Source organism: Talpa occidentalis, unplaced genomic scaffold, assembly GCF_014898055.3.
Source record: "Talpa occidentalis isolate TD23 unplaced genomic scaffold, MPIMG_talOcc4v2.1 talOcc4.9, whole genome shotgun sequence".
NCBI lineage: Eukaryota > Metazoa > Chordata > Mammalia > Eulipotyphla > Talpidae > Talpa > Talpa occidentalis.
Window position 1 is genome coordinate 53,937,841 of NW_023605305.1, and position 25,320 is coordinate 53,963,160.

At 33.0% G+C, this 25,320-nt stretch overlaps 1 protein-coding gene across 17 annotated transcripts in view; it reads right to left on the bottom strand.

Moving 5' to 3' along the window:
* Positions 1 to 25,320, bottom strand: part of LRRC7 (leucine rich repeat containing 7) — a 433,981-nt gene that overhangs the window by 189,920 nt on the left and 218,741 nt on the right. For all 17 annotated transcript variants that reach the window (XM_037499532.2, XM_037499531.2, XM_037499527.2 and 14 more), the window contains one exon: positions 23,400 to 23,456. In XM_037499532.2, the coding sequence (XP_037355429.1) occupies positions 23,400 to 23,456 (57 nt within the window). The remainder of the gene's footprint in view (positions 1 to 23,399; positions 23,457 to 25,320) is intronic.

Genomic DNA, 25,320 nt, shown 5'->3' on the forward strand with positions numbered 1-25,320 from the left:
CCAAATGATGACTGGATCAAGAAGATGTGGTACATATATACCATGGAATATTACTCAGCATTCAAAAAAAGATAAACACATGCATTTGCAGCAACATGGATGGCACTGGAAGGGATCATGCTCAGCGAAATAAGCCAAAAGAAAAGAAAAATACCGATGGTCTCACTCATAGCAGGAATCTAGAAAACTAAATAAGGGACCAGGAAATGAATATAAGAAAGTGAAAATCAAAATCAACAAAAAACTATGAACCAGAGACACTTTTTGGGGGGTGGGGGGCGGGAGGGGAAGGATTGGGGTCAGAATGGGGCGTTTGCAATTGTATGGGGGAATATAAAAATAAAATTTAATATTTAAAAAAAAAAAAAAAAAAGGATTATGGGGAAGTGCCCGGGGTGGGAGATCCTTTAAAGGATCATCAAAGACACTTTGGTCAAGTGACATCTGACTTAAGGTTTAGATATAAAAGAGAGCAACAGGGGGCCTCCCTGGTGGTGCAGGGGTTAAAGACAAGCTATCAAGCTATCACCGGCCATTGCAGCACAAGTTCGATTCCTGGCCAGGGAGCTAGCCCACATGGCACAGCAGACCTCTCCTGCCTCGCCCACTCCTCCCCTCAGCAGTGTGTTTCAGTAGATCTTCCTGTTCTGCTCCCCACTCTCTCTGGTGAATCTTCTCATCCCCTGCACCTCTGACCTGTACCCAAATTCTTGTATGCATAAATAAATAAATCTTTAAAAAAAAAAGAGAGAGGCAACCATGGATGGATCTGGGGGCAGAGAGATCCAGACAGAAGGAAATGAATAAGCAAATTAGACAGATTTGACAGAACTTGTTGACTGATTGGATGTGGGAGTAAGAAACAAGCCTACAATGATTCACAGGATCTAGAAAATGTTATTTCTATTATTTCTAAATGAGTTTGGGGATACTGGAAAAGGTACAGAGAGTGACGTAAATGATGAGCTCAGTACTTGGATTGTGGACTTTAGAATACCTGTGATGAGCCGAAATATGTGGATAATAATTCACCTATAAGATATTTTCTTTCTAAGAACAGGAAGGATATGGGTCACAGCTCTAAACGATTATTACAACAGTATTGTCCAGGTGAACTCCTTGTCTCATGACATTTTCATTTGGCTGTTTTTGCTGAAAGTCTTTGTAATACCAACTGCTGTTCAAAGCCAGTAAACTCTCTTCTGATGTTTCAGAATCTTCTGTTAATGAGGTCATCCAAAGATAACATAACTGGTAGACTTTAAAAAGGCTATTTCCAAGCAAAAATCTGGAAATCTGGACCCGTCTACTGCATTTCTCACTATGATGCTCTGATTCTGTTTTAATTTCCAATTTTCTTATAAAAATAGTTTCACTTCTGTATGCTAGACTCCCTTTTTTGGGTTTCATTCACTACTTTCATCCCACAAAATCACCTATAAGTCATTTTTAAGAACTAATGACCAATTTTCCATGTTCAACCTAGTCTTGGGGGCTAGGTTCAGAGCTGTGAATAGCTGAGTAGTATACTGCAAATATGTTTTAATACTGTCTTGGGTCAAAGATATTTCCCTTTATGCCACAGATGAAAAGGCTGAAAATTATACTTCTTCTCTGAGGATACTTTGGTGGTTAATTTTAAAAGGTGTTATGCTGACTAATGACCATCCAAGGCAGAATGTGCTGGTTGCTTAAAGACAATCCAGAGACTACCCTGCTACATAAATATTTACACAGATATTGCAACTTCATAAATGAAATCTCATCTCAATAGAGAAGACTCAGCAACAGGGAATCTGACCTAATAAACCTGCCCTACTTGTCAGATAACTTTTGAAAAGTGCCAGTAAACTAGACTTTAGTAACTGATTTAATCAAGTGTGACAGGACTTCAGTGTCATGTGTCTCTGAAATGCAAGAATCACCTGTGTTTTTCCAGCTCACGAACACACAATTGCTTGATAGAATGGCATAAAGCAAAGAGTCTCTGGTCTAGAATTAAGATTCCCAATTACTCTCACTATGGCTATAGGAGCTGGACACTTGCATGGACAGAAGGATCCTACCACTCTTTTAGTTTTATGGTGCCCGCTTAACACTTCATTCCTTAAACTTGACTTTCTACTTCCTTAGATCTACTTAGCTTTTATCAAACTTGTATGCTAGACTTTTCCTCAGTTTAGTTTCTTCTCCTAGATCTCTGTAAACTAGACTAATTACATTGTTTGTCATGTCCAGCAGAACTTATAATGTAGATGGAATCTGTTACAATTTAGTAATACAATTTAAATAATTTTCTTATAAATTACTGTTGAATATGTGGCAGATTATAAGACAAAAATTCATAAATTGCTTATTGCAATGAAGGTAATTGAAGTAATTCAAGCAATCCCTTTCAACTTCTATTTGAAATTACTTTGTATACATAGCAATAAAATAACTCACAAATTTGTAAATAAGATTGTCATTTTTTTCAGAGAAGTGTTAATTTTTTTAATTTCATTTACTTTTTGCCTCTTTTCTCCCTCTCCTCTCCATTATTTTCCACTTCTCACCTCAACTTTAGTCTCAAATCTCCTCTCCCTCAATAATAACTTGTACATGTCATCCTATAAAAGGGTTTATGATGTTTCTGTGCCATTATTTATTCAATCTTCACTCTATTAATTTTAAGTTTTCTTGTTTTTTAGTATCTCCAAACAGTGCTCCAGTAAGCCTTGTTGAAATATAAGTAATATACCTGACAGCTGTTTTTGCATATTTAATACAAGAGTATAATTTCATTTTGTTTCAAATGGATCACCAATTGTACCAAAAACATTTATTAAATAATATTCTTTCTCTCAAATAAATTTGAAGATTAGATTATCCAATTGAAAACCTTTCAAGTCATAAGGGAAGATAAGTTAATCCAATATTTATCTTCATTAATAAGCAATATTGGGAGAAATAAGACACTGATATTAAGTCCTTGTATATAAGAAATGATATATATTTTCATTTGTTCAGATTTTGTGTGCCTTTCAATAAGAATTTTAGTTTTCTTTCGTAAGTATTATGTCTTTATTGTTAAATTTATCTCTAAATATCACTTAGTTTTATTGCTATTTGGAAAGGAATATTTATTTCCATTTCTTTCATCAGGATTTTTTTTTCTAGAATGGAAAAAAGAAATCTATTGACATTCATGTGTTTATTTTATCTCTAGCCATCTTGCAAATGCCTGTATTCACTTTAGTAGTACATTAGGACTCAGATTTACTAAGTATACATAACTGTAATTATATGGTTAGCAAAGCATGTAACTGTTACTATCAGTTATTTCTCAGACTTAGAAATTAGATCTTTCTTTGAATCCCTAATCCACTCTAAGAATTGTACAATAATGGACAAGTTGTTCAACCTTCTTATTTTCCTTATCCATAAAATGGGGACTGATAATGGTACCTATATTACAGTGACACCAAGGGGAATAAACATATTGATAAAAATGAAGCAATTTACTACAGTGCCTTGCAGGCATAAGGCACTGTGTAATGATAGTTTCTATTATTACTACAGTAAATGAAGAATTCATGAGGCAAAAACCAATTTAAGTAGTAAGTGTAAATGTTAGAACAAGTAATGCTTCTTAGCAATTTTTAAATGGAGTTTAGATGTAGGATTTTAAATGGAAGTGTCCAACTCCTAAATCTAAGACAGCTTGGATGCTTCTGGGTATAAGAAATTCTCTAGGCAACATGGAACAAAAAATGATTCAAATAAAAATACTAGGACAATCAACTATTCAGCAAAATAGAATCCAACACAACAATGATGTACTTCACCTGTTTTTTAAAAAATATATAAACAACAACTAAAAAAAAATACCTTAATACAGAATTGAGGTAATAAGTTGACTGTAGTAGAAATGGGTAGCTTTAGTATAAATGTCTCTCACATCTCTTAGTTCAATTTTACTTTTAAATAAAGGAAGATTGATAGTTTCTTCAAATATTAACACATCTTTTTGAATATAATTAGTTGGAGGAGGTTCTCAAGGAAAAGTTTTGTTGATTTAAAAATAGGTCAAAATGAACATACTGTGTCTCTCAGTTTAAAGAAACTTTTTCTATGGCTTGGTTTCTTATTCTTGTGTCAACTTTGCTAGCACTCAACAAAAGCACTGAATTTAGAGGAATGCAATAATGTTTACATTTGTAATAATTCATCTAAGGGAAGCGTCCTAAAATGATTAATTTGTACTTCTTAAAATCAAAATAATATTAGAATCTACAAAATCTAAAGCAACAGAATAAAAGGGAATAAAATTTGTAGGCTCAATTTATAATAATGACCTTTAGTAATAAAAAAGAAAAGATAGTCTATTCAGATTAGAAATCTGTCAATGGCACATTGGAATTGGGGACCATAATTGATATAATAAATAATAGCTTTGACTGTACATGGTACACATATATGATAACTCTACTGTATAGGTATGTGATATTAAAACAACTATTGGATAATCTTTAATTTCAATCATACAATCACAATGCATGTAATTATTTCCTGCAAATTAAAAAGTATTTAAATTTATCTTCATCTAGTTGCTGGTAATTTCAAGAATCTCAATTGTAATACATTTATTAATGTGATCCTCCTGTACACAGATGGTACAAATGTTAGCAAAAACATTCAATATTATGGGTGATATATGAAGTAGTAGTTTTGGGTTTAGGTTGATCCAAGGAAAATTTGTGTGTGATAGTAGTAGTAACAGCAGTAACAGTATTGGAGTTTATTTTTGTTTATGAATATTGACATTTCCTGATCATTACCTAGGGTTAAGGTTAAGAGTGCAGTTTATAGCCACAATAAACATTTCTTTAAACTTTACTTTTTCCAGTTCTTTATTGAAAGTTTGCTCTAGATTTCCTTAGTGCTGTTTTCTACTAAACAAGTAATTGAAATATAAATACAATCTAATTTTAACCCTTTTTGTTTCTCAGAAATGGTGCCCTTTTATTATTTTTTATTTTAACATTTAACATTTTTTACTTTTTTTTTTAGACAATATTTGCACCAGCTTCTGAAATTTACATACATTGAAGCAGGTTACCTTAGGCAGAGTTCTTAATTTTTTGTGTTCTGGGCAGGTTTTTTTCTCATACTATAAGTTGTGGTGGCATGCTTTGAATATATTTTAAAAAATCAAGGCAACTTTAAACAAGTCAGCAATAATTCAAAGCAATAGCTATGAGAAATAACAACATACCAGAGTATTTATGAAAATATCCATAATGTTAAATTATTCCTTATTCATCCCTACGTACTATTTGGTATTTGAATAATACTATTTACTCTCTTTATCTGAACTAGAACATATACAGAAAAAAGTTTATCATATGTCTGAATAAGCATGTCCTCTTCTTTTGGGACTGGCTTTAACTACATATGCTCTGACCTCTTATTTACAGAAGCTGTGCCCCTTTCCACCCAGTGCCATACTCCCCAGTCTGGGCAATGTTTTGCCTAACACTCACTGCCATAACAATAAGAATGCTCAGTTGTAGCAATAATAACCTTTATATGATATTTGGAAGTTGCAGTTGGTGAGTTTGTGAAGTGTTGGTGCTATATGCCATAACATTGTGGTTAAGAATAACTTTTCTAAACTGGCCAGAAATAATTCTAATGGTCTTGAATTGATTTTTATATGATCTTCATGAACATTTGAGCAAGGGCACTGCTTAAGATAACAGCACCTTGAAAATTTCAATAAATCTTAGCCCTAGCATAAAATATGTTGTTATATTTACTATCAAATAAGTATGGAAATACTAGTTGAATACTTGAGCTTGAAAGTAGCATAAAATGATTAATATTAGCATAGCCAAATATTATCCACCATGTGAACAAAAAATAACATATGATAATAAATATAATATGAAATTTATAAAACTGTAAATAAACACATTTTTCATTAGTGACATTAATGATACATTAAGTCTACTCAAGCTATGATTAGAGTAAGTTTGGCAGATTTCAGTATAAGACTATGTATCCAGTGGTATTTGGTGTGTGGGATACAGTGGTACACATCTGATATTGCCTTATGGCAATTATGCTATATATATACTGCTAGACCTTCTTGTTTTGAATTAAATTATGAACTGCAAAAAGTGTGACATTTATTTCTCCATATATTCAACAATTATTGTTTGTTCAATGCTGTACAAGGCAGAATACCAGGCATTAAGGAGGTTACTATGATAAATATGATAAAAGGACCCAAAGAACATTTCTTAGGAACTAGAGGTCAGATAACTCAGGAAATGCAAAATGGGCATTTGTGCTATGGCAATTTAGTGAAAATATCTTATGACATGGTTGAGTGGACCAAAGTGGATAATTCTAGTGTCAGTATTATGGCTTCCAGAGCTGTTATCTGGATCCTGCTGTGTGACTGCCACTGTGAGTTACAACAGACAAAGTAGGAGCAGAACTGGTAAACTCTGAACTCAGAGTCTTTAAAATTTAAAACTCAAAGGGTCAAAGAGAAAAGAGAACATGAGATACACAGTATGACAACATTGATATAGCCTGCATGGGTGTCACTTCCTGCCCTCTGAATTTCTTTTTATCTTGAGCAAGGACTAGTGTAGTATTTGTGTCACAAGACAAGCTGCTCATAACTTCTTTTTTGTTCCTTCCTTTGTAAGCTTAAGCACCTCTTTTATTTATCATGTATCAACAATGCATGTATATTATACCTAATATACTGGGTATAATATAGATACTATATTATCTATAATGCCTCTATACATGATACATAAGGGAGGCCGAAGTTCAGAAAGGCTAATCCCTTTATTGCAAGGCACATAGGTACTAAGGAGTGAGAGAATTGAGTTCAGGTCTGCCCAATCTAAAGCCCAACCCCCCTCTACTCAGTCAAGATGTGTTTTATGCTCCTGATGTAGGCAGAGAACCATAGATCATTTTAGGAAAAAAAAATCACTAGAATTTTCAATTTTTTTTAAATAATGGCATATTTGGAAATTAACATCAAATTTTAGAAGTTATTTTTTGTTTCGCCATTAAATTGTTGGACTAGTGTATCTAGCAGCTGTTTTTTAAAGTGCCAATCATTTTTATTACATGTCTCCAAGGAGTAACTTCATCCTGTGGGAGATTATTAAAGATTTCTGGATTTACATTGCATAAGGACATCCCAAATATGATGATTAAAATACCCTATGATATACAAAAATCCATATTCCTGTTTCATCTTATTTGTCAGTAATACTAAAGGGAATAATTTTTGTCCTTTTCTGTTTAAAAATACAGATTAAAAAAAGTAACAGAAAACAGTAAAATTTTAGGAAAGCTAATTATCCTTGTTTCCATTATATCCAACAGTCTTAAAACTGGGCCAGAGTTAAAACAAAACGATGTTGATTTACTTGTTTAATATTTATTTTATGGGTAGAATAGGAATAACAAACATTATCGGTGTATTTACTGGTATTTGTATCATCTAGCCAAAACCTTACAAATGGAATGTCTGCCAGATTTTATAAGGAAGTAGATTTTACTTAGGAACTAAAATTGAATGTTAATCATTATATTTCATTTAAAATATATATGAAATATCACCTAATCTATTGAATGGCAAATGAAGCAAGAATTTCAGGTTTCTCATTGTTCTTATCCAAGAAAACAGCTATCCACTACCTCAAATCAACTGAGTTCATATTTCTCATCTACTTTCCCTACAACCTGCTGAGTTTCAATTCTGCTTCATCTTGGATTAGACTCATTTATCACATTTCATCCTATGACAGTCTGAATATTTATTTCAGATGCAAAAATTTCTATCAGGAATTATATGTAAAAGAAAAAGTGAAAGGTGCTAATTTCCTAAAGAGAACTTAAAACAAAATTCTACTAAAAAAACATGATTTATTTAATTATTTCAGATAGATCACAAATTAATGGTTCCCAATACAGCAGTGGAACACACTATATATGTAAACTATTAATATTTTATTTTTTATTTTTTTAATGACAACAGATTTAAAGATTTTGTAAATGTTTGCAGGCAGGATGCATTTAATAAGCTATAGAAGCTTTTGTAAAATATGCCTATAATGTATTATAACTGCATTTTGGATATCCTGTACAAAGCGTTTTAAATAGTTTGCTTCTCAAGCAACAACATTTGGCAATCTAGAAAAGGCCATATTGCATCAAAATACACTGTACCCTCATTATTTCATTCTTTAGAACACATTTCCATTTTACATAATGCCTTGGAAATTCATTCCATGTAAAAAGTACTATAATAAATTTTCTTATAAGGAAGCATAATCTAAGAATATACCTAGAGTTGACATTTTTTAAATTAAAATAGATAATATATTCAATTAACTAATCCAAGTAAAAAAACCCATGTATACTAATAGTGTCAGTTTATGCCACATCTTCATAGTGCTGACAGTTTTTTAAAAATCAAGGAACACATAAAAACAAACCAAAACAAGCCTTTGAAATTTGACAGCAGAACTGAAGCTACCATAAAGGGGGGGAGGGTATCAGAGTAGGAGGGGGGCTCAGTGGACTATGGTGGAAGACTTTTGGTGCTTAGGTGGTAGACATGGTGTGAGAGCATATATTTGCAGATGTGTTGAGCTATACCCCTGTAACATATACAGTGTTGTAAATCAACTTTACTTCAATAAACATAATTAAAGAATTAAATAAAGATAGCAACACCAATTTGACATCTGTAGCTTACTTTCTCCAAGGTTGAAAGTTAGGTGGAATGGCTAAAAAGGACAGGAGTTAAATGAGAAGCTAATAAAAGGAATTATGCTTGAGTTACTAAATTTTTAGTAATCAAGAGCCAGCTGTGATAAACAAATTATTTAATGAGACAATAACACAGAGATAAACTCCTACTGATGTTCCTTAGAATCAATGAGATATTCACCAGGTGAAATGCTTGGCATTGTTCTAGGCACTAAAGGACTTCCTTCTATACCTTACTGCATGCCTTTATTCTGCAAATGTTCTTTAATAACCTTCCTTATGTCCCATGTTATTGCCAATATAAAAAGAAATAAGATACAGTTCTTCCATTTGAAAGTTAGCAGTCTTTGGGAAGACAGAGACAACAAATGCAATATAACGTGATAAATGCTGTAATAGGAGTGTACAAAGTGCTATGATAACAAGGAGTAAGGAGCAATTATTTGTGTCTGAAGTGTAAGGAGCTACTTCATAGAGAAAGTGGCACTTGGATCTATTGTATATGAAAAAGGAGGAAGAAAAAATAAAGCATTTCTTCCTGTCCCTTTATAGCCTGAGTTACCCTCATCCCCTATCTTAGACTTTTCAGTCACAGACCCTCATCAGTCCCCTGGAACAGCCTAAGTTCTCCTTGGCCCTCTCTTCTGTCCTGCCTGGCAAAACTCACTCAACTATCTCATACTAAGTATGCAGTCAAGTAGCTGACATTCTGAAAACTGTTCAACTTTGCCGATGGATTTCTTTCAAACATATAATCTTAAATCTCAATAGGCAGTCAATAATAGCAGATCATTCTGTGACAATATCCTAGTATATTCAGTTTCCCACTCTTTAAGGGGATTACTCATACTTTTTATTATTTCCTCATATCTCCAACATGCCCTGCTCACTTTCAGGTTTCATAGAGAAAATCCAAGCAGTTAGTTAAGAATCGTACAGTTCTACTTTCATACCACCAATAATGTATGTTAATATCAATTTTCTCTAGGATCTTTATGTTTTCATGTTAAATGAATCTTTGCTTCCATGGCCACCTTCTCTACGTGTATTCTGCATCTCATTCCTTTACCTCCTTAAGCATTTAGTCTTAACAATGATTTCACTTCTCTTCTGCATCATTAATTCCTTTGTTTCTATTGAATCATTTCCATCAGCTTGCAAATATGCTTTAACATCAACTACTTAAAAAAAGCTTTTCATGATACCATGTCCCAATCTAGTTACTGCTGCCCTTTCTCTGCTCCATTCTGCAATTAAACTCCTTGAAGGAATCATTTGTATTTGTAATCTCCTTTTGTAAATCCCTATTTTCTCTTCAGCCACTCCAAAAAGGCTGCACATAATGCATTAATGAAAGAGCTCTTATCAAGGCTCTATTGGTGATCTATATCTTGCTAAGGCAATGTTCAGTTTTATTTTCCCATCTTACTTGACCTCTAAGAGACATTCGATATAATTGACTTCTCCCTTCTGCCTTTTTCTAGAAGGGAGAGGCACTTCTGTGCCTTCAATGCACTTCTTGCATTTGGCTTCCTCTTAACTCTAGTTGCTTGCTCTGTGAATCTTTGGTAGCATGCATACTTAAACTATAATTTTAGTGTTCTAGGCTCAGTTCTGGGTCTTTATTTCTTCTCACTTTGTACTCTTTCTCTCGGTGACCTCAAACACTGCTTTAATTTTAAACATCATCTCTACAGAGATGACTCTTGAAAGTACATTTCTATCTTCCTGAACATATGATTTATGTATCTAATTGCTTACACTTGGTGTTTAAAGGGTATCTGAAACTTTATAGTGCCAGTATCAAACTTCAGATTCCTCTTATCTTTACAACTTGAAATTTTCTCTGGATCAAAAAATTATGCCACCATCCAACCTGTTAGTTAAAACCAATTTTGGGGAATGATCCCTGATTCTTATATTTTCCTCTTACCACAAATGTTATCAGCAAGGCTCTGTCTCCAAATATGTCCTAAAATTGACCACTGACCATCTCCATAGATACATTAGTCAAAGTCATCATCATTTCTTGTTATTACTATTGTGATCCTCTCTATAATGGTGTCCTTTTAATTCTGCCCACCTGAAACCCAGTCTTTGCAGGGCAGCCAGACTTGTATTTATAAAGTTTAGATTAAATAACACTTCTTGGGCTCTCTGGTGGTGCAAGGGGTTAAGACACATACTATAAAGCTATTCGCAGCCACTGTAGCAAGAGTTCGATCCCCAGCCAGGGAACTACCCACATGGTGCGCAGCAGACCTCTCCGGACTTGCCCGCTGTTCCCCTCAGCAGTTCAGTCTACCTGTTCTGTTCCCCACTCTGTCTCTGGTGAATCCTCTCACCACCCCCACCTCTGGCCTGTACCGCAGTTCTTGTATGCATAAGTAAATAAATCTTTAAAAAAATAACACTTCTCTCTTGATCAAATCCTCAAATAGTTTTAATTTATAATCAGAAATAATCATAATTTGTAAACATGGCTCACAGGGCACTTCATAACTTAACCCCACTTGCCTCTCCAACCACACCTTCTCACTCTCATCCAGCTTCATTAGACTTCTCGCTCCTAAGATACATCAGAATTTCTCCCACCATGAGTGTTTTTTATTTTTTTATATTTATTTATTTTTTTTATACAAGAACCGGGGTACAGGCCAGATGTGCAGGAGGGTGAGAGGATTCACCACAGAGCAGGGAACAGAACAGGCAGACTGACTGAAATACACTGCTGAGGGGAGCAGCGGGTGAGACAGGAGAGGTCTGCTCACCATGTGGGTTGCTCTGAGGCTGGCGGGGATTGAACCGGTACTGCAGAGGCTGCAGACCGCTTCACAGTGCTGCACTCAACTGCCTGCGCCACCAGGGAGGCCCCCACCATGAGTGTTTTTATACCAGTTATTATTTGTTGTTGTTTTTGCTTTTCCTTTAGAACTCTGTATCATTCTTTTTATTCAAAAGCTAAATGCAGGGCCTCCCTGGTGGTACAAGGGGTTAAGCACAGCACTGTGAAGCTATCTGCAGCCTCTGTAGCACGATCCTCCTTCGGCCAGGGAGCTACCCACATGGTGCAGCAGGCCTCTCCTGTCTTGCCCGCTGCTCCCCTCAGCAGTGTATTTCAGTCCGTCTGCCTGTTCTGTTTCCCACTTGACCCTGCTGAATCCTCTCACTCTCCCAACCCCTGAACCTCTGGCCTGTATACCCCAGTTGTTGTATGCATAAATAAATAAATCTTTAAAAAAAAAAACACAAAAGCTAAATGCAAATGCGACTTTTTCAAGGTATTCCCTTTTGGCCTAGCCAAAAACCAAGGACAAGCCCCAAACCAACAACAAACCAAGCAACAACAAAACCCCAAATCCAAATAATTTCTGTCATTCTGTTTTCTTTACAGAAACTGCCTGTCTTACTCATTTATTTGTTTAAGACTTTATTGTCTGGCTCCTTTCATCAGACTTGAAAGTCACTGAAGAATAGAGAAACTGTCTCTATTGTTCATTGTCACATACTCTAGCACCTACAATAGTGTCTGACACATATTAAGGATACGCTCAATTCAAGTTTTTTTTTTTAACTGACTTGTTCATTATCTGAAGGGAGAACTTGTCATTAAGTATACAGACCTGGAAGCTATATTTAGGGAATTAAGTAGGGAAGTAGGGTGAGAGCAAAGGTAAGGGTGAGACTGCACACAGCCTTTGATGCCATGTTTAATGGTTTGGTTATCTTAATACAAGCAATGAAAAGCCAGAGATATTTAAACTTACATTTTCTCTTAGCCTTTAAGATGTTGCTTTTACAAAACTAAAGTATATATGTAGATTTAAAATAAATATCCATTCAGTTTGCTGTAATAATTAAAGAGATACCTTTATAATGGACTATAGTGGGGGACTATGGGTACCTGGGTGGTGAGTGTGGTGTGAAGACAAGTATCTGAGGAGGTGTGATCTATGTTATAAAATATGCCCAGTGGTGTAAGACAATGTTACCTCAACAAATTCATAAAGAAATTCTATTTAGTGTACAAAATACATTTCCTTATTCTTTTGGATATTGCTTGAGACATTTAATCAAAGTAAAGGTTTTACTTTTAAAAATAGGTTTAACTTAAATTTTTTCTACTATTATCAGTGGAAAAAATTTTTTTTTAAATATTTTTCATTTTTTTTGAGATTTATTTATTTTATGTATACAAGAACTGGGGTACAGGCCAGAGTGGGGGGGTGAGAGGATTTACCAGAGACAGAGTGGGGAACAGAACAAGCAGATTGACTGAAATACATTGCTGAAGAGAGGAGTGGGTGGATCAGGAGTGGTCTGCTGCTCCATGTGGGTAGTTCCCTGGCCGGGGATCGAACTTGTGGTCCAGTGACTGCGGTTAGCCTTATAGGTTGTGTCTTAACCCCTTGCGCCAGGGAGGCCCATAATGGTATTTTAATATAATTAAACCACAAAGTAATTCATTTATCCAAGCTGTCACTGAACATTACTTAATAGAGAATGTGTTATTTGCAATTTTAACCAATTCTTGTAGCATGATATTATCTATGCCCTTATTTTATTTAGGACAGACATGAATCTCCGCATTGAATGCTCGATGTTGCAACATTTAAATCTGATGAATTTTATCAATAAAATTATGACATTTACTTTACACTAAATATACTAAATACTACTACTACTACTAGTAAATATTACCAGAAGTTCTTTTAAATCAGTGAATGAAGTATAAGTACAGAGAATAAATTAATGGAAATACGATGTAGTTAGGTAAAGGCTTGGGATTCTTTTGAGAGTAAACAGTGGGAAATTTAAACATAATGGAATAAGAAATTTGACAAGGAAGAATTCACACTTTTAAAGTCATAAAAGGAAAAGCTAAAATCTCATACTAGTATAAAGAAATATATTCATTCAAGGAAATTAATGTCACAGATTTAATATCTTAGGTGAATTTTTATTTTTAATGTTAACTGCCATAGATACTATTAAAAGCCACAGCAGTTTAGAAATGTTCCACTTGCATCTATTCAACAGAAAAACTAAAATTTTTAGACTGTATTTTGCACATTGAAAGACCTGAATTAACCTTAAATTGAGTAGACAGAATAGAGATACAAAGAAAGCAGAAAATCCATGGAGAGTTAGATACATTTAATCTGCTTTACTGTGTCTTATTGAACCAACTATCAATATCAAAGTAGCTTGTCATTGAGTCCTCTTTAGAAGTTATAAGCAAAACATAGGTGGCAGGGAAATTTTTTAAAATGCTAGAATAAGACAAATCTGCTGAAGTCCAGTTTCTTTCCCCTTCACCTACCAAAATACTATTGAATGGGTCTGATGAAAATCAATTCACCAATACCTGTTGATTGTCAATTATTGCTGAGATTATTCTATTACAAAATCTGTAATTAGTAAGGAAAGGCATACTGCTCAGCAATTGCTTCCTTGACAGCTGGACTATGGAATTGGAACTTCAAGTAACATATTCAAGATGACAAAAAAAAAATCATCCACAAAAAAAAAGCTTACTAGATTTCTGAGTCAAACTATATAAATAGATGAAAATTCCTGTAAAATTTTCCCTTAAAAAGTCTCTAGCAGATTTTCTAAGCTATCATTCTTAATGCAGAATATGACTAATTTCACAGTGAAAGTGATGGGAAAATCAAGAGATGATTTGCAGTTTTTCAGGCAAAGAAGGGAAGGTTCCAAGAAATATGCTTGGAGATAAAAGGTACATTGTGTAATGGATGCATATTGGAGAAGTTTCATGGGATGGTGAGAATAACGGAAGTTGTAATGATGTTGGAAATGTTAAGTACAAATATGATCTTGACATATTTGTCTTCTGCAAATGATGAGCAGTCACTCTGTCTTTAAATCAGCATGTTTCACAGTATATTTTAGTAAAGAAGATCTGATAACAGTCAGGATGAGGGACATAATTTGAGGAGGGACATAAGAAGAAGGAAGAATTATTAGAGAATTTTAGTAGGGCAGTGACACAAGGAAGAACAGAGTGCTCAGATGTTCCATAAATGGATGGCCAGTGATTTGGAGACAACAGGAGAAGAAAAGTGGATTGAGATTTCTAATTATCTGGGATTAGATGGAGGATGCTGTCATTAGGCAGCATATCATAAGCAACCTGGGGGTTCTGTTTGATTTGGTTTGGTTTTGCTATGGTGTGGTAGGTGGAAGAGATGAAGATTTCAGTGCTGGTATGTGGTAAATACTCCATTTGAGATATGGCTAATTGAATATGGAGTTAAAGTTTAGGAAAAGATTTGCAATTCACCATAGAGGTAATATCTGAGGTCATAGGAATAGCTTTACTAACTTTTCATTGGATCTTTGTGTATTTTTCTGGACCAAGACTCTGAGACTAAGTTCAATACTAGTGTGATGTTCAGAACATATCTTTAGTAAAGACATGACATTTATCCAAAAGGGGAAAGCAATCATCCACATTAAATATTTGAATTTACAAATTTGCAGTGAATGAATTTATACAAGTACAATCATAAGTCACAAATAGCTGATATAATTCTGTTGATGCTTGTTGGATGTTTTTATTTTTTTATCTTTTAGTATCTGAGTTTAAAATTTATTCAGAGATTACCAATTAAAAATTCTTTAAAAATTGATAAACTATAAATATTTATAGTTTTTGTATACTTTGCTGAGGATGAGAGACAATCATTTATATAAGAAATCTCATACAGTGCTGCTTGAACAATAAGAAAGGTATACTAGCTTCACACATTTTTTGTAAAGAAAATATTAAAAGAACTATCTTTATAAGAATGGGTTTTTTCTGAGAGAGAATGAAAAATATATAACCCATGGTTATGTGTCTTACACACATATCTAAATGCTAGCGTATATGACTTTTGTATAAAATTCTTACTTGATTTTAAATGATAACATGATTAATTTTTATCAATGTCTACCCAAAATATATTTCATAGTTCAAAGAAGGTAATGCCCCACCTAAAATTCTGTAAAATCACACTAAAGTTCACAGAAGTTAAATAATTGATAAACAAGCAGCCAGACCCTGAATGTAAGTCTGGACGAGTCTGACTGCAAAGTATATATTCACTCAAATATATTCTGGCACTTCCCAGGTGAAATAGATCTAAGAACAACTAATTGTTCTGTGAGAGAATACGCCTTGACATTTTATGAAATGGGAGCCACAGCACTTCCACCTCACTATTATATCAGGCAGTTTTCATCTTTTGGTAAAGTTAATCATCAGAGATGGATCAGAGTGGCTATTGATTTTAGTACCATGAAAAGAATGATTTTATATCATCTGAATCCATTGGCCTTTTTTTTTTTGTGCCCTCTTGCTAGTTCTTTGCTAGACTAGACACAAGTTTATGTGATGAATCATAATATTCTCAATCTTAATTTTATGTTGAAAGTATAAGGCTACAAAGAAATATAATTAGTTCACAAGACAGAGCCCCCCCGCTTTCCTTTTGTGACTCTTTGGAAGCACATTTGATATTGTAGAAGGGACTCAATAATTACATTATTTCAGCCTTATAATTTATAGAATATTTTTAAATATTGTGTCGTGATTATCACTTTTCTTATTTGAGCTGAAATATAACACCAGGTGAGAAGAAAATAGTGAGTTCAAAGTACAATTCTTTAGAACCACAGGAAACTAGTATTATTACCATTTGTCAGTTAGCTTCTTACATTGTCACCTTTGATAAAGCTATCCCCTAATGGGATAGAACCATAGATTTAGGCAAACACTATGTTTTGTAAACTATGGTACACAGGTATGTGCACCATATATGATTATAAAAACACATTGTATCCAGTTATATATTATAGCAACAAAAACAGACTTAATAGAAACATCAGGAAGCTATTCTGTAAGTGGTGTCTGACTAGGGAAGTTTTTGTTGCAATTGCACTGAGGAACCTATTGATATATTTCATTGAAATGGCTAGTAAAATAATGCAAAATGAAATAAATTAATAGGACACTGAAATGAAATAGATAATACTTAGTCACCTTTCAGTTCAGAATGCATATTATTTTGTGAATTGTCTTCATTGTGTTGACAATGATAATGATAATAAAATATACAAGAGAGGTTTTTATAAAAAGAAAATATGACAAGTATATTATTTTTTGATATGTCTCCTATCAATTAATCTCATCTAAAAAGAACAAATGAAATTATATGAAAACTAAGATGGTGTTATTTGGAAATTAATACTTTAGAGATTTGAGTAATAATTATGACTATATAGAGCATTATCATTCAAAGTAGTAAAAACAAATTCACAATACATATGTTATTCATATGCGTAGAATGCTTATCACTGATAAGCTCATTTTTATAAATATTTTAGTATATAAATGCAAATTTCCCTTGCCCTCCTCAGCTTAATTATTACAGAAATGAAGTTGATAATTTTGTGTTGACAGTGCTTTTAAAATAAATTAAAATAATCATATGATTACAAAAGAAACCTTCAAAGCACTGTACAAATGACCTTCTGAACCACTTGAGGGTAAATTGCAAACCTAGTGTCCTATCAGTATCAAATACTTAAGAGTGATACAAACAGGAACATACTCCTATGCAACAAAAGTACAATCGTCCAAATGAGGTCAGAAAAACTGACCCCATTCAAATTTTTCTGTAGTCCCAATAATACCTTTTACAGCAAAAGAACCAATTTAGAATCAATGCTTTTTTTAAAAGATAAAAGTAAAATAATAGAAATAAATGACCTTTCACTCCTTGTTTACTCTTGAGCCCATCTGCTTCTCATTTGCTAATCAGCCCTTCCATAGAAGCAATGCTTTTAACTGTAATGCCTCTTTGGTCAATTTTCAGCCGAAATATCCCTCAGTCTGCTTCACTTTCTTGATCTAATATCTCTCACTAATTGTGTTTTAATGTAGTTCTACTTTAAAGCTGGATCTACAATTCAAGGAGAATCTTTTCTTTCTAGAGTATGTCCAAATGAGGTATAATGTGCCCTTCTGTGAGAATAAGTGTGTTTATATGACTCCTTAGGCATTTACAGAGATACTGCAGAGTTTCTGAATTGCTGTTGGCCATGAGAAATCACTCAATAAAAAAATACTGCATAAAGAATAAAACCATGTAACTTATATAATAATATGTACATGTCAATACATGTAAATCACATCACTATTTACTAGTTACTAAGAATACATGGTTTAGTAGTTTCAAAGTATCATTCATGTTTGTCTTGGGAAACTTTTCCTTAAATTATTCCTTTATTTTTTTCTATGGAGATCAAAAAAGTACACAGATGATAATGAAATATTCCTTTAAACGACCCAAAGGAAATTTTGCTCAATAAAATAGCCTCTTTTGAGATTAGAAACAGCTGTATGATAAGAATTCCATTTGACAAATTTGGTCCTTTCATTTTGAGAGGGCACTTTTTTTGGAGCTCTTTCATAGTAGAGTAGTAGATATTTTGATGTGTCTTATTTTACATAAAAAGTCAGATCTTTTAGGTGAAAATAAAAGTGTGAAAACACAATGGACCATAGGCATTCTAGAAATAGATCCAATTGCAATTTTAAATTTAATACTTTTGTAGATTCCCATAACCTTTTTTTTTTAAGCTTCTCAGAAGGATCTGGAATTCAAATGAGGTGGTCACTGCTTCAAACTAATCTCTACTTTGAATCTCTTTTTTCTAACAATTAGCATTCCTTATCCACTCAGTTCATTCCTCTTTTCCATTTTGGATTTGTTTAACAGGCTTTACTCTATTTTCTGATATTGCCCGGGCAATTCAACAGTAACATGTTTGCAATATTCCTCTCAGTGTATTATAACAGCAGACTGAAATATCATACTTCATGTCTTCGGTGTCCAGAAGGGAGTGCAAATATAAACCTTAATGTTAGTCTATTCTTTTTCCTTTTCTTCATAGTACTTCATATTTTCATAATTATCACACACATTTACATAAAATCATATTTCAGCTCAGGTTGTAAGAAGGTGAGTCATAGCTTTAATAAATGATTAATGGGCTATGGCATATTTGAACTTTAAGCTATTAGAGGAATTTTTCTTACAAATATGGAACAGTTTTATTTAAAGATAACTCATCATTATTACTAACCATGTATATGCTGCTATTTCTAAAAATTATCCTTATCCATTCATTTTTATCTTGGTATTTATTCTGTTTCTTGACTACATGTATAATATTTTAATGACAAATGAAAAGATATGTTTTAATACTTTTGAATTTTCTTTAGTTAATATATTAATTTACTTACTTGGAAAATACCTTGCTCCTTTGTCATGCCTTAGTTATTACGTGTAACTTGAGAACATCTGTGTGTAGGTGTATATATGTGGATTTAAAACTCAAGGCTTGACTATCAGTTACTGAGAATACACAATCATTTATCCTTGTCTGTCTCCATGATGCGTACCAAAAACTCATTTGATTACAATATTTGGCATCCCATATAAATTTCAGATGGACAGATATAATCAAGTGACATACAATGTCCAGGTTATGTGTATTTTTCTTTGTGAATCAATAAACCAACATTCCAGTTCATTTACTGAGTGGTCCCTATGTCCAGACACTGCTTTAGGCACTGGAGATTCAGAAATGTCAAAACAGGAATAATAAACAAACAAACAAGCAATCCTATCATTAATAAAACTTTTGTTCTACTAAGATCCCTTCCAAGTAAACAGAATCAACATAATTCAGACAATCTTAAATGCTATGAAGAAAATTAAACAGAACAGTGAAATGGTATAAAAGAAGAGACAATTTTTATGACGCGATCAAGGTAAACATCTAAGGAAACAACATGTGAAAAAAGTATGAATCATAAGGAAGATCTAGCCTCAATTATTACATAAAACACTTAATACATATATTACATGTAATATGAACATCTGTTTAATAACTGTAAGAACTTATACCAAAACTTCTATTAGTTTATAACAGATACATTTTACTGAATGTTATATCATAATTCTTATACATTTTTACATTATGCACAGATCTAGATATGCAGATTTTAAGCAAAAAATGAAAAGAAGGAAAATCATGATGGACTCACTATATACCTGATGCCTAGTTTGTATCTCCGAGTTAATCATGTACTCTCTTTTCTTGGCATAATAATTATTATTTTTTTAAGATTTATTTTATTTATGCATACAAGAGCGGGGGTGTAGGCCAGAGGTGTGTAGGGGGAGTTATGTGTGAGAGGATTCACCACAGACAGAATGGGTAGCAGAACATGCTGAGGGGAGCAGCAGGCAAGACAGGAGAGGTCTGCAGGGCCATGTGGGTTAGCTTCCTGGCCAGGGATGGAACTCATGCTGTGTGGTTGCCAGACAGCTTCTTAGTGCTGAGACTTAACCCTTGCACCACCAGGGAGGCCTGGCATAATTATTATTGAACTAAAATTACTTTCCCTAAAATTACATTTCATTCTTTATTTTCATTGGAAATACAAAAGAAAAGTAAAGTAGAAAGCTCTCACATATTTCCCTGTTACAGGTCTGATTGGTGAACATGCAGTGAATTGGTAATGTGCAGTGAACATAGGTTTTATTTCATTCAAGACAAACTTCTTTCTGTAATTCTCATACAATAGACACTGAACTATATTCCATAGTCTCCATATTTTATGCATGTTCTTGATTCTTTAGATTTTTGCCTAATAAAGTAGACTCAATAGATGAAAATACTTTAAAATATAAAAGCTGACTGAGCTATACAAGTTTTACGTGTATAACAATATACTATGGAAACTTATAAATTTCTTCACATCTTTATAGTGTTTTTATGCCAAAGATTGTTAATGCATATTAGTCAACTTATTTTAATATTGGGCTACAGTCTCAGTCTACAGACTAATCATGCACTAATCCTGCACCAATTGTTACACGTTAGTCTGAACTACTTACACAGCTATCTCATATAAAGTTCACATTATCAATCTATGGTCAAGCCTTAATTTATATTTGAAATTTATACTTAAAAATAACTTAAAAACCTGACAATTTATGTCCGATTTATTTTTATGTTTCACATCAAAGCCATTACTTGAGAGCAGAGGGGAAAGTGTTCTCCTCCAAACACTCAATATTTTTCCCTTGACCTAAATGTATCTGTTTAGATAAGGGGACAACTGTTTCTTCACCATGACTTGGTTTCCTCTTAACCATTGTCACTCTACTTTAAATGTAGATATTTAAAGCATTGGAGTGCAACAGTGACACCAGCTGCATTTTTCAGGAGATTAATGCTTGAACAAGTAACACTCTCTACCACATTCCCATCGAGAAGTGCCTTCCATTAGACCTATGCATAAAGGCTTGGGAAAGGTTACTCAAAAGTGTAAGGTGTTCAGAAACAGAGATATTTCCTCTTTCCCAAGTTTTCTACTTATACTCCACTTATGGAGGAATGAGTAGATGTTTTATCTCTATCTATATACTTAAATAGAATCTGTATCATTATTAAAAATTTTATATTTCAGCCACAGAATTTCCAACATAATACATATAAATTGTTCTCAAATGTATTTTTCTGATATATTGATTAAAAATGCAATCTAAAGTCAGCCTGGTGAGCTCAGGAAAAGGATTCTAAAAGGCAAAAAATGCAATTAAATGTTGATTTAGCAGAGAAATGGTCTTCAAGTTCTGCTGATATGTTTTCAAAATTAATCACCATGTTCAATATTTATCTGTAATACTGCAGAAGGACAGTAGTAGCAACATAGTACTTTTCACATTTTAATTATGACATATCCAGTTCATATTGATTTAGTTCAGTTAAAAAAAATTCCCATCTAAATTTATTTTTAACATCACAAACAGCAAGTGTTGGTGAAGGTGTACAGTAAAAAGGAAACTTTCTACACAGTTGATGGGAATGTAGATTGGTCCAGCCCTATGGAAAACAGTATGGAGATTTCTCAAAATATTAAAAATAGATCTGTCACATGTTCCAGCAATTCCACTTCTAGGAATCTATCTGAAGATTACAAAAACAGCATTCAAATAGATATATGTACTTTTTTCCTCATTATTAAAATGTTTATATATTTTATCTATTTTTTCCACAAATGGTAGTACATGAAATGCAAATGCATTGTTTAATGCTTTCTTTTAAAAATGATATATATATTTGTTTCTTATTTTATTTTTAATTTTATTTTTTAATTAATTTTTAATTTAATTTTATTTTTTTACATTATTTTTCATTTTTGCACAATGTATGCATTTTCATCTTGGTTACATTCCCCATACAGTTCCCACCCCCCTTATTTTGACCCTAATCTCTTCTCCCCTTCCTCCCCGCCTACCCCCAGTGTGTCTCTGGTTTATAGTTGCTTGTTGATTTTTTATGTTCATCACAGCACTATATACAACAGCGAAACAATGCATACAACTGAAGTGCCCAATAACTGATGAGTAGATTAAGGAGATGTGGTACATATGCACAGCAGAGTACCTCTCAACTAAAAAAAAGGTGAAATCTTGTCATTTGTGAAACATGAATGGACTAAAGGGTATGATAATTGGCAAAATAAGTCAGGAGAAAGACAAATACCAAATTATTTCATTCATATGAGAATATAAAGAAACAAAACAAAGGGTCAGACACACCTAAACCAAAGCAAACCTTAGAAACAAAATTTCAGAATTGAGGCTACCGGGGGCTAGGAGGGATGGGCAGCAAAGGGAGAAGGTAGCCCAGTAAATTATGGCAAAGGATTATTGGTACTTTTGTGGTGGATGTGGTAACATACTTTGAGGAGGTATGAACCTATACCTCTAACCCATATACAGTGCCATAACCAGTGTTTGCTCACGAAAATGATATATATACATATACATATACGAAATAAATTTCTTCCTACTTTCAAAATATCTTTTCTGTAAAAAGCAAAATTCTATTATTAGATATGAATAAGGCAATGGGTGAAACAAAACATTTTATTAAATTAAATACTGGAAAAAGATTTGGTAATAATATCTAAATGAAAATATCCTGTGTTTTTATAAAAACCAAATTCTAAATTGGCTAGTAAAAAAGACAAATTTGGAAGAAAATATAAATATGACTTTTCTTTCAAACAACTTTAGTATCTCGAAAAAAATTCTAATCACTTGTATGAAGTATTTTTGAATGTTCTTTATATAAAAACCAAAATATATCAAAATTCATAAATTAACATAACTATTTAATGAAGTATTAAGCACCCTATTAGGTTGAACCTTTGGGAATTGTTGTTTTTAAGCTATAAAAATGTCAATTTTGTAAGTTCAAAGTGGTAATTTCTTGGTGTGTGTGTTCTGCTCTGAGAGGAACCTTAAATATTCTCTTTCCTATACAACTTTAAAAGGCAGGTTACATTCTAGTTTTGCTATTTATAGTACACTATACAGTTCTGTCTCTAGGAAAACCTGCACAAGAATTAACTCAATCAAAATGGTTAAAAATAGTCAAAATAAAAATAGTCATATTTCCTGCTAGTATAAAATCACAATTCGAGATTTAGAGAATACACAGTCACTTACTTTGGTAGAGTTTTCAAGTGGTTTTCTCTTAACTCCAAGATCCGTAATTTGACAAGTCTATAGAAATAAATTAAAAGTTGCTTCTTAATATTTTTTGTGTAAAACATTATTCCTATGGTAAAGTGATTTATTTTTAAATTTTTCAAACCAGTATGTCTAAATATTACATACCATGATAACATTTTGAAGAGTTATACAAATGAATAAGGTTGCATCAACATTGGACAATGATGAAATAATATTCTTAAAAATAAAGATCTATGGAAGATATCAGTGATTTCATGTTTTCTAAATTTCATGTTTTTTGAAAACATATTCACTGTTGTTTTATGGTATGCATTCAATAAATTATAGAAAGTCTAGTAAATACCAGATGTTGTGTTCACTGGAATATGGCAATAGTTTCCTCTAGAGACTATAAATGAACTTGCAAAGCAAATAGTATAGAATAGTGGATAAAAGCTTGAACTTTAAAGGAACTGAAAAAATTAAGCCAAAACAAATTCTAGATATTTGACTGCAGAATTGAGACTATTAGTAGGGGACAGTGAGGGTTAGGGAAAAACAGGGGGAGGGGGCCCAAATAGATTGTGGTGGAAGATTATTGGTGCTTAGGTGGTAGTTGTGGTATGCTAGCATACACTTGAAGACTTATGAACCTCCATTCCCAAAACAAATACAGCATTTTAAACGAACACAACTTAAAAAAAAAAAAAGTTTGAGATTTGTGGTCAGACCCATGTGAATGAAATCCAGACTCTTTCTGCCTCTCTGATACAGGCTAAATAATTACTGCCATCTAACTGCAGTTTTCTCATCTGTAATGAGTGTGCAATAACAGCACCAAGTTTATGGAATTTTGAATATTAAATGATTGTCACAGGTGTAAAGAATAATGCCTGGCACATAATAAGTTTTAATGTGTGTCAACTATTACTATTATCATTAATTGCACAATGGGAAAAGTGCTATAATATACTGTATTTCATTTTCTCTAAAATGAATGCCTTAACATTTCAGAAATGGATGTACATTTAATCTATAGCATTATTTGTCCTCTGACACTCTGGGGTTGAGTGAAACCTATAAAGAGGATAAGAGGTGTTCTAGGGTTCTGCTGCATGTATAGGATTAGGATTTATGATTAGGATTGCATGTGACACTTTATTAAAGTTTGTACTCATTATTACTAATTCTATGTTTTAAAATATAATCAATTGAGGTTACTTTAGAAGCAATATTAAGTGGAATATTTGAATTACGTTATAGGACTATTTCTCTATTTGAGCTATTTCACTCACAATCTCTCATATTTACTGTGCTTTTAGGTATTCATCTATAGGTCTCTTCTTTTCTTTTTGTCTTAATTTCTATCAAGTTTTCAATTTAATTTTAATCTTATAATTCATTCCATATATGATATACAGTGTTTCATTTGTCCAGAGCAAGGGTATATCACTAGTAAATGAGGTTTCTTAAAGTTCTTGGTCAAGACATTTATACGTCTCAAATTTCTCAATATTTGTACTAGTATGATGATATTTTGTGGCTCATTTTGGGTTTTAAGGGCATCAAATCTCAGGTGTTAGAAGGAATTTTAAGCATCATTTTGTTAAGCTATTCAGCTTTAGAAAACTCTTTGAATTACACAAAATCGAACACATTTTGAAATACATTTGACACAAAATTGAATTTTAACTCCCAGGGATTTTTTATTTTGGTATTATGTTTTCTGTGCCCAAATCTCTTCCCTCATATTGGACCTGTGCAAGAGAACTGATGAAAATTTAAGACAAAAATTACACCTTAGGATAATAATTTTCCTGTTTGATAATAAATCATAAGCATATTTTATATTGTAGTCAGTATAAGAAGATCAATCCAAGTTTATATGACGACTGCTGAAGTACCGATAGTTTTG